Source organism: Antennarius striatus, chromosome 2 (assembly GCF_040054535.1).
Source record: "Antennarius striatus isolate MH-2024 chromosome 2, ASM4005453v1, whole genome shotgun sequence".
Classification (NCBI taxonomy): domain Eukaryota; kingdom Metazoa; phylum Chordata; class Actinopteri; order Lophiiformes; family Antennariidae; genus Antennarius; species Antennarius striatus.
In genome coordinates this window covers 16,646,798-16,660,000 of record NC_090777.1, presented here as the reverse complement: position 1 = coordinate 16,660,000, position 13,203 = coordinate 16,646,798, and the positions used below count along the sequence as shown (strand labels likewise).

The 13,203-nt window shown below is 40.5% G+C and overlaps 1 protein-coding gene across 9 annotated transcripts in view; it reads left to right on the top strand.

The window, feature by feature from the left end:
• prdm16 (PR domain containing 16) overlaps positions 1-13,203 on the top strand; it is a 179,953-nt gene that overhangs the window by 159,803 nt on the left and 6,947 nt on the right. For 4 of the 9 annotated variants that reach the window (XM_068325163.1, XM_068325207.1, XM_068325153.1 and 1 more), the window contains 10 exons: positions 279-381; positions 4,441-4,642; positions 4,757-4,922; positions 5,146-5,299; positions 5,795-7,466; positions 7,634-7,715; positions 9,548-9,720; positions 9,890-9,967; positions 10,607-10,776; positions 12,256-12,427. In XM_068325163.1, the coding sequence (XP_068181264.1) occupies positions 279-381; positions 4,441-4,642; positions 4,757-4,922; positions 5,146-5,299; positions 5,795-7,466; positions 7,634-7,715; positions 9,548-9,720; positions 9,890-9,967; positions 10,607-10,776; positions 12,256-12,427 (2,972 nt within the window). The remainder of the gene's footprint in view (positions 1-278; positions 382-4,440; positions 4,643-4,756; positions 4,923-5,145; positions 5,300-5,794; positions 7,467-7,633; positions 7,716-9,547; positions 9,721-9,889; positions 9,968-10,606; positions 10,777-12,255; positions 12,428-13,203) is intronic. The other 5 variants (XM_068325225.1, XM_068325198.1, XM_068325180.1 and 2 more) reach the window with 5 other exon arrangements.

The following is a 13,203-nucleotide window of genomic DNA, read 5'->3' as shown; positions in this document are numbered from 1 at the left end:
ATCTAACAGAAATTTTATGAAAATAATTATTTTACTTGTTCTCTTTATTTAGGGACGTATGACATGAATTGCATGCGGATTAGTCTTTATTTAGTAAATCAATTGCAATAGAGGGATGCTTCATTTTCTTAATAATAAACCCACTAATATGTTGATATTATCACATCAATATTAGGCCATTACCTTAACTTGCATTAAAAATAAAAACGTAAAAGTTTCGCCTTATTGAGTCCATTATGACCTTAAATTGAAGAGTCTCTCTTTCTCTGTCTCCTCAGATTTATTATAAAGCTGTCCGGGACATTGAAGCAGGGGAGGAGCTTTTAGTGTATATGAAGGACGGTGTTTTCCCTGAGGGATCCATGGCACCCAACCTACAAGGTAAGATTAATGCGCGTCATTAGCGCACATTTTAAACAAACTCCAACCTGCATCCTGTGCGGCTTTTGCGGCCAACAGACTCCATAATCCCGCTAATCGGGAGATATTTTTTTTTCTTTTCCTTAAAAATGTGAACTATCTGAATTGGTCTAGGATGGAATTAAATTTCGGATTAAAGCGTCTGGTTTGAAGGCCATTCTGAACCTGTCATTTAAAATGAGCCTGCCATAAATGAAGGTTACTGGTAGACTGGTTTGAATTGTCCGCCCACAATGCTAGAATGTAATGGGCCTCTTAGACTGAAATGCTGCATTAGGGTTGTAACAGACACTTGTCATGTTTTATCCAAAGTGAGAACAAATTTTCTACCAAAAAAGATTGATGAAGGTGATTGGGAAGCTAAATTCCTTGTAACACATTATTAGAACATGGAAACACTCGTGGTATTTAAGAGAATTGGGGATTTTTTATTACAACCAGAGAATCACGATTAAAACATCCTTATTCAAGACCCAGTGTTGCAAGTTTTTGTCCAGACTTTTTCTGGTAGTTTGAAGCTATAACAGCAGCCAGTCACGCACGGACCGCCACGCTTCAAATGACTCGACCCCCCGGGGAGTGGATTTTTTACACTGAGAAATAACCATACACAAACCAAAACCGTATTAACTAATCGTTATCAATATCGTCGTCATCGTAGCTGTCGTCTTTTAAAGGTAAAGAAAAAGAGAAGAAGAAAACTACTACAGTGCGCCCTCGCGCATTTACGCATTAACACTCACGGCTCCACCTCATCGCGGATTTTTGGTAGACAGTCACGTGTCCATTCTTATTGTACTTAGTGATATTTTGACTTTCTTGCAAAAAATTTTTTTTGAATCACTTTAATTTTTTTAGGCATCTTTTGTGCACGTTTTTTGAACATATACTTTACAGTACATATACAATTCAAATAGTAGAAGTTTGAAGTTTTTACAAAAAATATTATTCTTTAACATTGGCTGTTGGATTGGAGATGTACCATAAAATAAAATGAATAAGATCACAGAATTTTTTTAGGTATGTCTAGATACATCTATGTATTTTATTTTGACTTATGACTCAAGTCTGCAGGACCCTGTGTGCTAAGAGCTCCTTGTTGTTCACTGTTGTCTGGAAACTGGCTCATATTTCAAAGAGCTCTTGTTTTAAGGTGCTCCCATCCTCTACCCTGTGAGTAGGTAACCTGACTCACTGTAATCATACCTTTTAACTGTGCCTTTATGCGTCACGTTGAATATATCCAATATTTTATCTCATAATCTTAGTTGGACATCTGTTAACTGTCAATCTGTACTTCTTCTTAAAGTTCACTTAAGCGGAAAAGGGGACCGTTGTTCCTCTGTATTTCTTTAAACATCTTGGACTTATTGTGGTGAAATGCTGCTTTCAGGTAACATTGGTCGGCTGTGTTTCCAGCCTTTCTGGAACCACAAATGAAAATAAAATCTGATTATTCTTGTCATTGATTATAAAATGTTAAACAGTAGACCTCAATGTTCGTGAGATGTTCTGTAGTTCCCCAGATTTTCCCTCCTTCTTGATGCACAAATCTTAAGCCAAGGGAAGAGTTGGAAACAGGAGCTCAATGTATGTTCACTTATTGAAAAGAAGCAGTTTGGCATGTTGTAGGAGTGCATGCAACAAGGATGGAGCAGACTTGTGAATGATATGTTAAATTCCTCTGTGCCTGTATGTGAAATTAAGAGGTACTGAAGCAGACAAGGAGAAAGCAGAGACTCTCCACATGTCAGAAAGTGTGTGTCAGTGCCAAAGTATGTCGTTTTGTATGGGAGAGGGATGGAGGTAAACAGAATAATGGTAAATACAAGAGTTTTTATACTGCTTTATGAAGTTTATCTGTGAGTGAGAAGGAGAGAAAAGCAGGACGTGGAGAACAAACACAGACAACAGGAGGGATGTGGGTGTCTGTGAGAGAGAGAGAAAGGTAGGAAGGTTGAGTGGGAGCTCGGTGGTGCAGGTCTGCTCTCTGTATCTGGCTTATCGGAGAAGGAATTTGAAGTAGAGGGCTTGAGGAGTCCCCTGAGACTTCACCCATGCTCCCAGATTAGCTGCTAAACTGCACATAATTGTGCTTCCCTCCGTCTCCCAGAGAGCTATTAGTCTCCCCTTTATGACCCACCCCCCACCCCCCACCCCATCCTGCTCACCCATATACTGACTGAATAAATGCAGTCAGGCTGGTTCACACCCAGTTGCATTGATTTGTGTGCATCTTCAGTGAAACACACATGCACCCCTGAGTTAATGAAGACAGACAGAAAGTATCAGAGCATCGACTTGATGATCACCTCAAATGATAATCAACTCGCTCACTGTGAAGCACTCCCTCTCCATTAAACATGCTCTCTGGTGTCAAAGTGAGCCAGTTAGTTTAGTATTTGAGCTCAGTATAATGGCACATTGACCAGAAGGTCATTTATCCTTCTCCCCAAGGTTAGAGACATCGATGTTGTTACACTAATGCCCTTTTAATGTGCCCAAGAAATTCCAGCTGGATAAACGGTCACATGCAGTAGAAAACAGGTGAGCCATGCACTGTAAGTCATTTTGGATAAACTCATTTAGTGCAGTTTGAAATGATGGATGGGCGTGCATGGCGTGTTGAGACACCTGGGGGGCCGACTCATGCGCTGGTTGCTTTGGGTCATGGCAAAAAGGGTATGGCAGGTTGGCACTAAAATCACCATGGGGTTGGCGCCACTGTGCTCTTTTCCTGGTGGCTCATTCTTTTTGGAAATGTTCACATAAGCACACACACACGCTTGTGCACAAAGACACTCCACTGGGCTTTCCCCTGATATGTTGAACTTGGCATCTGCTTCAGGAACTTGCTATTGAAAATGCTGGCCTGAGTTTTATTCATTTGACCTTGGTAGTGAGAAGTATTGTAAAGGTTATCAGCCTGGAAGTGGAAGATCAGACCCTCATTTTTTATCCTGTGCACCCTTACAACTACAGAGTCTCAAGCAAACACTTTAACAAGCAATAAATTGTGTTAATGCAGGCCACATTTTACTGCTAATTGATTTTCATTTTATTCGTTTATTCATTGATTTTCTCTAACCGCTTCATCTGCGGGGAGCTGGAGCCTATCCCAGCTGGCATAGGGCATGAGGCGAGGGAAACTCCAGGCGTGACGCCAATGCACCGCGGAGCCACACAGAGACAAAGACAAGCACGCACGCACACACTCACACACTACGGGCTATTTGGAATGGCCAATTAACCTGAAGCGCATGTTGTTGGAGGTGGGAGGAAGCCGTAGAACCCGGAGAGAACCCACACAGACACGATGAGAACATGCAAACTCTGCAAAGAGGGGGACTCAAACCCGGAACGGCCTTGCTTCGCGGCGACAGCACTACCCACTGCACCACCGTGCCGCTGATTTTCATTTTATGTGACTGTTAAGTTTGTTTTTTTATCCCGTTTTTATCCCTTAAATAGGAGTTTGTTTAGCTGTGCCTAACACAGTGTTCTGTGCACAGCAAAGCCATTTAAGTCTCGATCTTCATACAATGCATAGTAGCAGACATTCAAAATTAGTAGAGAAAATTAAAGGTCCACTACTGACATTCTGACTTGTCAAAATTGATTTCTAAATTGCTGACAATCATACATGACTAAAGAAGTTGAACAAGTTTTATGAAGAATCTAATGCCAATGTGATGATATAAATATGTATGTTTGATCACTTTTACTTTAGATTGCTAATTTGTAAATAAATGTTCAATAGTAAAAATTATTAAACATTTTATGTTAGTGAAAGTAATGGGGTCTTGAATTGATGGTGAACAAAAATTGTGATGTATGTTGGTTTGTTGTTTGCAGCAATTTGATGTTAATGTTTCTGACTTTTTATTTGTCCTTGAAACTTTCTCTACATAATTTAAGGTAGATTTTAAAAAGTATTGAAAATTTTTGAATACTTGAGAGAGATAAATTGTGTTACCATAAGCAAATTCTACATGTGATTGTGTATTTGTAAATGCGCAGACGAGCAAATGTACCGCTGCGAAGACTGTGATGAGCTGTTCTCCTCAACACTTGAACTACGACGACACCAGAAGTATTCGTGCTCTAGTACTGGCTCCATTTTTGACTCACTGAGGGAAGACTTCAAACAGGAGCGTGAGGACAGTGATGAGCCCATCCACGAGTGTAAAGACTGTGAGAAGATCTTCCCCAATGAGTACAGGTACAAAGACATGATAGCAATTTGTCCAAGATTCAACTCCTGATGAAGATCGACAGTTAAATGTGTCAAATGTGACTTGTTTTTTACTGATGACATTGTGCTCTCGCCATCAAGTCTGGGCCAACACATGATAGTTCATACAGAGGAGAGGGAGTACAAGTGTGACCAGTGCCCAAAAGCATTCAACTGGAAGTCCAACCTCATCCGTCATCAGATGTCACATGACAGTGGCAAGCGCTTTGAGTGTGAAAACTGTGATAAGGTACAGCATACCCAGCACGTAAGTTGTGCACAGGACACACAGGCTTTATATGCTTCAGCAATTCTGTTTGCCTTGCTTTTAGTCTTCACTTACACTGGTCATAGATTAACTCATTCTGAAAGAAAGACAACCAAATGTAGACATGAGCAATAAAACTCTCTTATCTCATCAAGAATGGAAAATATAAGAAACAATTCTTTAAAAATGCTAACATTGTATTTTCATGTACTTCAAATTCCAGGTTTTCACAGATCCCAGCAACTTACAGCGCCACATCCGCTCCCAGCATGTGGGGGCCCGTGCCCACACATGTCCTGAGTGTGGGAAGACCTTTGCCACTTCGTCAGGCCTCAAGCAGCATAAGCACATCCACAGTAGCGTCAAGCCCTTTATATGTAAGTAGGAGCTTTGGAAGTAAAGGACCACTTTATTCTTTACATTCCTATTATTTCATCTTTTTTCCTTCTATCTCATGTTACCTAACAACCATCTACCTCTTATAACTGCAACAACTTGTTGGCCATGTTTACATAGTTTGAATGTTCAGAGATCACGTTGATAGTGCTATGAATTTGATGATGACTTGATGTGTTTAAGGATGAATCAATGACCTTTTCTTTGCTCTCTTTCAGGAAATCAAAATATATACAATATAAATTTCATGTCATCTTGTGTGGGTTTAGAAGTAATTTGGCAGTAAAATACCTGCTAAATAGATTTGATCGTGTATTTCAGTCACTTGTCATTTGGTAGTTTCTAGCATGTAAGAGTGGTGGTCTTTTGGTCCCTTCATTTTCTTGCATTGTTTATAACCATTGTTTCCAACATGTATTTGTCGCTCTTAATTTGGTATACAAAGTTAGAGACAGTGTTAAAATGGGTTTAACCAGGCCCTGATGGGCTTCATCTTTTTGCTCCCCCAGGTGAGGTGTGCCACAAATCCTACACTCAGTTCTCCAACCTCTGCCGACACAAGCGTATGCATGCTGACTGCCGCACCCAGATCAAGTGTAAGGACTGTGGGCAGTTATTCAGCACTACCTCTTCCCTCAACAAGCACCGTCGCTTCTGTGAGGGTAAAAACCATTATGGCTCTCCAGCAGGGATATTTAACCCTGGTCTCTCCATGAGCACCAGCCCCATCATGGCTAAGGCCAAATCCCACCATCCCCACCTTGCAAGCTTAAACCAATCAGGTTTAGGTTTCACTGAATACTTTCCCTCTCGACCAAACCCACATACTGGCTTGCCCTTCTCCCCCGGTCCCCATGGTTTCCCATCCCTCCCTCATGGCTTCCCAGGTATCTTCCCTCCATCACTGTATCCACGACCTCCTTTATTGCCAGCGAGTTCACTGATAAAGAGTCCTCTGAGTGGCAGCAGTCAAGAAGTGAAACTGCCTCGGAGCCCCTTAGATGCCCCTCCGCTGTCTTTGGTCAGCTCCACAAATAGCAATGGAGGTAATGCTTTTGGTCAACTTGAAGAAAAAGAAAAAGAAAATAAACTAGATTTGTCCTCCAGTGGAGAAACCAGGCCAAAAATCAAGATGGCAGACATATCTGATGGCAGTGACATTGAAGACATTAACACCACAAGTGGGACAGATTTGGACACCACCACAGGCACTGCTTCAGGTGATGGTTCTGACTTGGAGAGCGATGGAGACAGTGAACGTGAGCGAAGTGGAAAAAGAAGGAAGCCATCTGGGACTATATCAATTCAAGAAGGCCATCAGTTAGAAGACACAAACAGTTCACTGATAACAGCTGTGTCTAGTTCGGGGAATTTTACGATTGATCGTCCCTTTCTGTCCTCTGCATCATCCCAGCACTCCTTCTTCCCTCCACCTGATGAGCAAGCTCTGCCTCCTACCACAAATGCTAACGCAGCCACCACAGATTCTATCAAAGCCATTGCCTCTATTGCAGAGAAATACTTTGGTCCAGGTTTGATTGGTCTTCATCAAGAGAAGAAGATGGGTCCATTGCCCTACCATTCCATGTTTCCATTCCAGTTCCTGCCCAACTTCCACAACTCACTCTATCCTTTCAGTGCTGATCGAAGTGCCCTAAACCCTGGCATGTTCTTTAAGGCAGAGCCCAAGTCACCACGTGAGCATCTGCACAAGGTCATTTCTGGTAACGTAGGAGCTCCTGCTTCCACAGGAGATTCACCATTTGATCTGACCACAAAGTCAAAGGAGACCAAGCTAGCTCCTCCCACCCCAACAAAGCCCTCAAACCCCAACAATAGTACAGATAGTAGTAGTAGACCTTTAGCAATATTTAGCAGTGAAGAACAGCCATTAGACCTCAGCATAAGCAGTCGGAGCCGAGGTGGACAGAATGGTGTTGCAGCTGAGCCACAAATGAGAAAGAATAATATCTTTGGAGTTGGAAAGGGGATGTCTGTCAAAGACGAAACACCAGCTGGATTTCCACATTCACAGTTATTACACCAGTCCTCCATTGCCCAACACCAACATCCTCAGGCACAGCCACATCAGCCCCCGCCACTGCACTACGCAAAGCCCTCAGCATTCTTCATGGACCCCATATACAGGTATTTCAGCCACGATTAGATGAGAAACTGTTATTTTTGCATGATAGCACTTTTAGGTTGTTTATGTACACACTGAGAAAGGTAAAGGTTGTTTTCAAGACAATGGTTGGTGGTTGTGGATGAACTCAGACCTTGGTACGTAACCCTCTGCCTTGTCCTTGGTCCAGCAGGGTGGAGAAGAGGAAGCTACTCGACCCTGTAGGATCTCTGAAGGAAAAGTTCCTAAGGCCCTCACTTTTCCATCCACAGGTTGTCTTACAGCACATACACATTTCATTTCTAGAGTCAATGCATTTCATATAATCTTACACAGAAACAACAAATGCTACACACACTTTAAACAAAGTACTTGTGGCATGTGCTTTTCAATGTAATTTGAACAAAGTACAGCAAAGAAATACTAAACAACAGAACTAACCTCCAGGTATTACATGCAGGCTAATTATTCTCAGTATGATCTGTAATTTTCAAACCACATATTATACATGAAAATACTTCACCCCTGCCTCCCACACTGCTACAACCTGAATTGAGAAGGTCCTACAAACCACCATGCATCATCAGTGCTGATGTTATTTTTGTAAAGTGTATGATTTCTTCCTTTGTTTTCTGAAAGATATCTGTGTACCTCGTCAGTTCTACCTTTTTGAGAGGATGCAGTTTGTTATCACAAACCCTTTGATAATCAGTCACATTGTTCGACTATCCCAGACCCTCCCTACTTTTATTGATTTTGATTACAAGGAATGAGAGTCTTAATAAAAAAGACTTATAACTGTTTGAATTGCCTCTGCCTCTTGTAGCCACTCTAATATTAGTTGTGGTATTGTTTCATGCACTTGGAGCCCAAAGGCTAGCTAATAACTCAACCTCCTCCAAGTTTTTTTTTTTTTTGCCTGTGGCTGGTAGGCTAGATAATAGCACTGTGTCCATCAAGGACATCCTGTGTTTGTCTCCAGGAGAATGGGGTCCTGTAGTTAGGGAAACAATTTAATCTAACCTGAAAATCTATCAAATATAAATGCATGAAACTGTGCAATACATTTGTGTGGTGCATATGCAAACAGATACATTTACACATGAATATGAATGTGAATATATGGCATGGTTCTTGTGAGCACTAGCTTAACTAAAAACTGCATCTTCCATCAGTGGATGATGGTATTATGTTAGATCACTTCCATGCTGCCTTTTTGAAGCCGCCAAATCGCAATTGATCATCATTCCCAAGAAGAAGTTTTCACATGCTCCCACGTGAAAGCTTCTCATATCAGAGAGTCTCAGCTGTGATACTCCCACTGATCCAAACACAATGCCACCTCTAATTCAGTCTCATGACGGAATCCCCTCCTCCCGTTCTCAGACTGTGAATAAACACATTGAGACGGAGTGTCTGTCCCTGTGTCTCTCCCATCCCGTATTCACTAAAAAAGGAAGGATGTAAGCTGTTTTTGGCAAATAAACTCAGACATAATTGCCACCCTTTGTTCACATGCTTCTACGGGAGGGGAAGCGGTTATCAGCCGGTGGTATCTTAAACTATATTGTACAGTTCTAATCGGGGCTCTTGAATGCCTCATTTAGTCTGTTTGCCAGCATGCAAAAGTAGCTTCAGCAAGAGAAGGCAAGAGGTGGAGAACAAAGCTCTGGCTGAGGCTGAAGGTGAGGGTGTATGGTGGGGGCCGCTGGAGGAATGGTACTTAAGCATTTGTGAATGTGTTATAGGTCATGGAGGTGACTCGCTGTTAGCACAAACAACAAGGTTACACTCTGATATACTGCTTCCGTTCTCTGTCTCTTTCTTTTGCTCCCTGTTTTCTCTGACATTGTGCCTTTGTTTTCAATGCTTCCTTTTCTCTATCAACAGACACACACGCACGTACACACATCCACACACAGTAGATGTACTGTATATAGAAATAGCTTTCAGTAGCTTCTCCTAAGGTGTGATGTCAATAGCGATATCTGGTCGCAGAAATTTTGATAAACTTCAAAACAATGGTATCTGCTGATTCTCATCAAAATATTTTATCATATTAGGTCTCAATTTTTGTTTCCTCCTTATCCTCCCACCCCATCAGATGTCAGCTATGGAGAACATGACAGAGAAGCTGGAGAGCTTTGGGGCTCTAAAACTGGATGTGCCACCGAATTCACTGCAACACTCAGCTCATCCACTGTTCAACTTCCGCTCGCCACCACCTTCCCTCTCAGATGCCATCCTCCGCAAGGGCAAGGAGCGTTATGCCTGCAGGTGAGCAATGTGATGCAACGTGCTATTTGTTTTGAAGATCTAATATTAACTTACATTAAACAGCATTATTCTAACAATAAAGCATTTGACAATGTTTTGCAATTCATATTTTATAACCATCCTTATAATCTATATCTCCCTCTGTTTCTCTTTACATTCTCCCCTCTAGGTACTGTGGGAAAATCTTTCCTCGTTCAGCAAACCTCACCAGACACTTGCGGACGCACACAGGGGAACAACCCTACAGGTATCAGAACAAATTCAGGTCCTTTTAAGTTCTTTTTCCGATACTTTATTCGGTTTGTGCTCAGCTAAACCAGTAGGAGTGGTGTTTATTTTCAAAATATGCAAGTTGTAAAAAGTGACAGTTATATTATACTGTATACTGTACTTCGACATGGCGACCATTTCTGGTGACTCCATTGACTCAGACGACAGTATGTCTGGGCTCATTTTACAACGAGAGTCTTGGGATCAGATTTGATATTGGTAATGCCCCCTTTAATGTCAGAAATGAGGTGTTCGAATTATGTGTCCCTGCTGAAAACAAGCATTAATAGTGCAATTAAATTTAAAATTGATTAAATAAAATTGTCTGTGCGGTATGACTGCTATGCATATATAAATCAATCACTTTTTAACTGACAGCTAGATTTTTTTAAGTTGATTTGCACATAAAACTGTTGAAAATATTTTGCTCCTTCTTTAAACCTCAAACTATTTGTTAAATAAGAAATCAAGGCTTAAAGAGTTTCTTAATCCTTTTCAAAAGTGGATTTAAAATACCAAGAAGCCCTGACTGTGTGCTTTAGGGTCAGCCCCTCTTCCAATGCCACTATGCTTTTCTTTAAACCTACATTTACATCATCCTTTTCTCTATTGGCAGGTGTAAATACTGTGACCGCTCATTCAGCATCTCATCCAATCTTCAACGACACGTCCGCAACATCCACAACAAAGAGAAACCTTTCAAGTGTCACCTGTGCAACCGCTGCTTCGGTCAACAAACCAACCTTGACCGTCATCTCAAGAAGCATGAGCACGAGAACATTCCTGGTCAGTTTGCTTCATCTGCAACCCCGATTTCTTTGAGAAAAGTGAGGCTGTGAGAACTGAAACGTAATTATTAAACAGGGACTTGTGTTATGTTAATGGACTGAATAATGAATGGCTCAAGTTTCCCATTTGGAAAATTTTAAAGCTCTTTGCCTCAACAAATGTTTAGCTTGGTCCTGTGAATGATTTAAAATGGGAAAACCACTTAATTAAAGAATTAGTCCTTGTTTTTCCTACTGTGTTGCCAAAAATACCCTTTTTATGTGCAGCATGGAGTCATGCCTCTGAATATGGATGGAACATACACTTTTTGAACATCATGACAATGAATATTATGTACATATTTATTTCAAAGTGATTCAAGCTTCTCAATTATTTTGACATTTCTTGATTTGAAATCACACCATAATGAAGCAAATAATACATTTAGTTTGAGATCATTCCATGTGGGTATTGCTGTACATTGTTGACACAGAACTAACATACAAACCAAATTTCTCAGATGATGTTTGCATGTCAACAAGAGGTCATTTTTGAGTTCCTTGTGTCTAAGGAAAATAAGCAATAGCATCTTCTTCAAAGTCATTACTCAAAGTCCAAACTGAAATAATAGATTGTCTCCTGTTAATATCACAGCATATTTGTAGTATATTATCATTAATCCAAATTTAACATGCACTGGGTTTTTTTTTTAATTTCTTCATAAATTACACAATTTCTTCTCCATAAATACGAACATGATTCATGCAAGGATAATGTTGTAAAATCTATAAGAAAGAGGGCAAGAATAAAACAACATGAAGTGATAATATTTTTCTACCTCTATAAATGTTACTTACATATCAAGATTAAAGTAGATTCTGACTACACTTTGGCCAACACTAGCAGAGTGTGGTTTAACTGGCTGTCTCCTTTTTGTGAGTGTGGTTGTACATTCAGGCTGCTGCCAGTGAATCATGTCAGTTTACCATACATGCTGCAGGGATGGCCTTGTGCCATCGGATGCTGACAATTTGGGTCAAAATAGATAAAGGTGAAATCCCCCCATCAATAGCCACACACACAACAACAATATAAAACAGGCAAATTTATGTGTTTGTGTGTTACTTATGTGTAAGTGCCTCATTTTCTGACAACAACTTATGAGCTTAATTTCCACTGATGACTGCCATAGAGTATGCATGAAGACCACATGCAGAAACACACATTATCTATCAACCAGTCTTATGAAATGTAAAACAAAACTGTTTACATTCTACTTACTCCATGAGTTTCATCTTTTTCATTTGTTCACAATCATGTAAATGTAAATAATGTAAATTTAAATAATTCATATAATAACCCTCATGATTTATAGAGTTATGTACATCAAATGAGCAACAAACTAATCATCCTTTATGTATTTGGTTTTGTGTATGTGGCTGATGTGGATGTCCATGTGTGTAAATCTGGGTGGATGTCTGCACACTTTCCCAATAGTGAGCCAACAGTCCGGGATGCTCTCCAACCTAGGAACCACCATCTCCTCTCCCAACTCCGAGCCAGACAATCATGCACTTTTAGATGAGAAGGAGGACTCATACTTCTCAGAAATCCGCAACTTCATTTCCAACAGTGAGATGAACCAGGCCTCCAGCTCCATGGATAAAAGGTAACAGGGAAACTCTCATGCATGGACTGCATTTCAATCAAGATTTTTACAAAGACTTTTGGTGATTACATTTGATGCATGAGTTTTAACTCCCATTACTTATGCCAGGCCTTCATTTTTACCCCAACTTAACCGTAAAGTCAACTTTAATCCTAACTTTAACTAATAAATAAAGGTAGCAACAGTTGCTCTCTGGACCTCATCCCTGTTCACAGCGACATATTGTATTACATGCTTGTGCTTGTAGCACAGCTACCTCCAGTGGTTCAAATATGCGCGGCACTCTAAATCCCAATTCCACATTACTGTACTGTACATACCAAAAGCGGTCATGCTTAGTCGGCCTATTCAAGTGTAACTTTTAAAAATTAGTGTTAATCACATTTTGCAATCATTAAAAAAACTGTCCATCAAAATCTTTCTGAAGCTAATTTGATGCAGTCACGTATTTGCTTTGACCTTTGCATCACTTCTTTGCTTCATATTATCTTCCATGCTTTACAGCAGTATATTCAGTATATTCGGCCTTTAGTGTGTTCTGAGACTTTTGAGCATGGTTATTTTTATTTCCCTTGTGAAAACACTTTTTAAAACCTACCTAAATTTTTTTGCAATTTGGAAGCAGACACAGCATGAGTCCATCTTAACCATCAAAGTTTTTCTGGCTTGATAGATGGCTGGACGGAAAGGTCAGCTCCATGTTTCCTGACATGTTTTTAGTGTTAGTAGCTCCATTGGTGAGAAGCGTCAGAGGTTTCAGGCAAGACAAGGGTGAG